The 2500-nt window shown below is 41.6% G+C and overlaps 1 protein-coding gene across 2 annotated transcripts in view; it reads right to left on the bottom strand.

The window, feature by feature from the left end:
* The window catches only part of LOC147027111 (uncharacterized), a 258621-nt gene that overhangs the window by 200053 nt on the left and 56068 nt on the right, over nucleotides 1-2500 (bottom strand). For both annotated transcript variants that reach the window (XM_085883281.1, XM_085883280.1), the window contains exon 3: nucleotides 2065-2270. In XM_085883281.1, coding sequence (XP_085739407.1) covers nucleotides 2065-2270 — 206 coding nt within the window. The remainder of the gene's footprint in view (nucleotides 1-2064; nucleotides 2271-2500) is intronic.

Genomic DNA, 2500 nt, shown 5'->3' with positions numbered 1-2500 from the left:
AGGTTTGGAAATAAGAAAATCACAAAAATATCCCATTTGATAATAATGGAGGTGAAATTGTTGTCATGGACACCTTTGCCTTTTTGCCACATGAGACTCGCCTCATCACCACGTGTGACTCACCTCTTTGCCACGTTGGACTTTTCCCTACACCACTGACCAAGATGAGCAGAACTTGAAAAAAAAACGAAAGAGAAAATGAATGAATTATTTATATTTTGTACCTTCTTCGCTTGGTACTGGTGTGGATTACCAATGGAGGAGCTTTAGATTATGACTGGTGACCCTCATCTGTTATTGCAGAAGGCCCTCAGACAGAATGTCTAACGGGGTCTATGAGGTCTTCAGGAACAAAAGGTTCTAATGGGTTCTATGGAATCTCAGGGGACTAAGGGTTCTAGTGGGGTATATCGCGTCTTATGGGTTTTAGGATCCTAAAGGGTCTAAAGTGTCTTAAGCTTATCGATGGGCTTAGGAGTCTTAAAGATCTTGGGGTTATAAAGCGTCGGAGTGGTGACATCCAGGATTGTGCCCAATAGTCCAAGAGACTGCTTCGGCAGCACTGACGCTCTGTACAGAGTATGGTCAAATGGTTGGATGGATGGTTATAAAGGGTCTTAAAGGGTCTTTGGGGCTTCAGGTTCTTAGGGCTCTAAAAGTTTTTGGGGGTTTTTTTGCGTTTGTTTTGAGGACCACCAGATCTCTTTCTCTTGCATTGATTTATCCTGTCCCACACCTGAATATAGATTTGGCCTATCCGTGGGATACGAAACGTAAACTGTTCAGCCTGGCAGAAGAATACACTTTACCAACTTCTCGTTTTCCAAGCCATAGTGTCCAAATGTATGTGTGGGATCGCAAAATGTGCCAAATAATGTTCCTCACTATTCTGGACAATCACCTGTGCTGAACTTACATGTGATAACTTTATAGTATTTCTCAAATTTCAACATAACTGGGTGAATGGTCGAAGGCACAGAAGAGGTCAGCATTTTTCTTTTTTTTTTATCTCTACTCCTTGTTGTCTGAGTGGTCTACTTTGTGTCTCCTTCAAAAGCTGGTGTCATGTTCTTTATTATTCCTTCTCAGTTACAATTGAAGAATCCACCATAGGCAACATCGAGGCTTTCCAGGCCTCGTATTTTATCTTCCCCTTGCCGTTATAGCAGAACGTCTCCCACCTGCTTTCTATCTGCATGTTGAAAGCAATAAACTTACTTCTAATAATTTGAAATGGCACCAAAAACAGATCATCTCAATTCCATACCACTCAGCCCACTAATTTTAATCATCAAAGTAATGGAATCCATAATTATTTTGAATTAAAATTCGTCAAATCAAAATCAATGATTACTGACCATAAGTTTGCCTTAATTCCTGACCACTAAACGATAGATACACTGTTTTTGCTGAAAAACAACATGAGATTAAAGCACTCCACCATAAATAATGATTCAAAGATGTCCGTTTCGGCAATTACTATACTTGCATGATGGAGTCAACAATCTGAGCTTACTTTCAGCAAATCGCCAAGATTCCGATCCATACATGTCCCTCGAAAGATACGACCGTCCGACAATTACACACGACATCTGTAAAGCCACATCGCTATCTGCTGACCTCGTGAAGGTGAAATGGGAGTCCACGATTATCGATTTGATGGGCAATTTAAGTAAGTCACACGTGTTTTGTTTGTGTTTCGACTGGAACATGTCAAATGATTACATTGTCTCTGCAGTCACCTTGCTTCAACCAGACATGAATTTCATGTCGCATGGAAGGAAAGCCTAGTGTTGGCTTTATGGTTAAGGTGGCTGGCTTAAGACCATAGGGTCTTGAGTTTGAGGCCCTGTCGGTCCTTCAATTAACACCAGGTGGGGTAGACTCAGCCTGTCATCCTTCTGAGGTCAGAGATATGAGTACCAGTGTACTAGTAATAGAAGGCACTGCATTAGTGGCACAGCCGTGCCCCCATAAAATGATACAGCCATAGGCTGCACACGATATATAGCTCGGAAGGACGAAAGTTTGCTGAACATTAAATGATGTGTTTGCATTTCTCACCATCACAGAGACACGGAGCACATAGTTCTGACTTTGCCCAGGGGGAGTTGTTGGATGCTCAGTTGGCCAAAAAGCTGGTGGTGCAAGATGCAAACTGTCATCATCAGGGGCAGCGCGATCACGCATGTGGAAGTAGAAGGTTCCATTGGCCAACCAGGCTTGTCGCCATCCGACCCGCCCAACCTCCTCGCTTGGACCAGAAACCTCTGTGGAATGCACATGTAATTAGAGAAGGAAAGTTTGCATGAAACCACATAACTCAAGCAATCATCTGCCTAATATAAATTTAATGGACAGATGTTTATTCCAAATTAGGGTGAGCATCATAATTCGATTTTTTTAAACTCTGAGAATTATTTTTTTATAACAAATAAAATAATCTCCAAAAACCCTTCTTATTCTTCTTCCTCTTCTTCTATAATGGGTCAAACGATTC

The sequence above is a fragment of the Eptatretus burgeri genome, chromosome 5 (genome assembly GCF_056783735.1).
Source record: "Eptatretus burgeri isolate ZD-2024b chromosome 5, Ebu_testis_v1, whole genome shotgun sequence".
NCBI lineage: Eukaryota > Metazoa > Chordata > Myxini > Myxiniformes > Myxinidae > Eptatretus > Eptatretus burgeri.
This window is presented reverse-complemented; position numbering and strand designations above follow the sequence as displayed.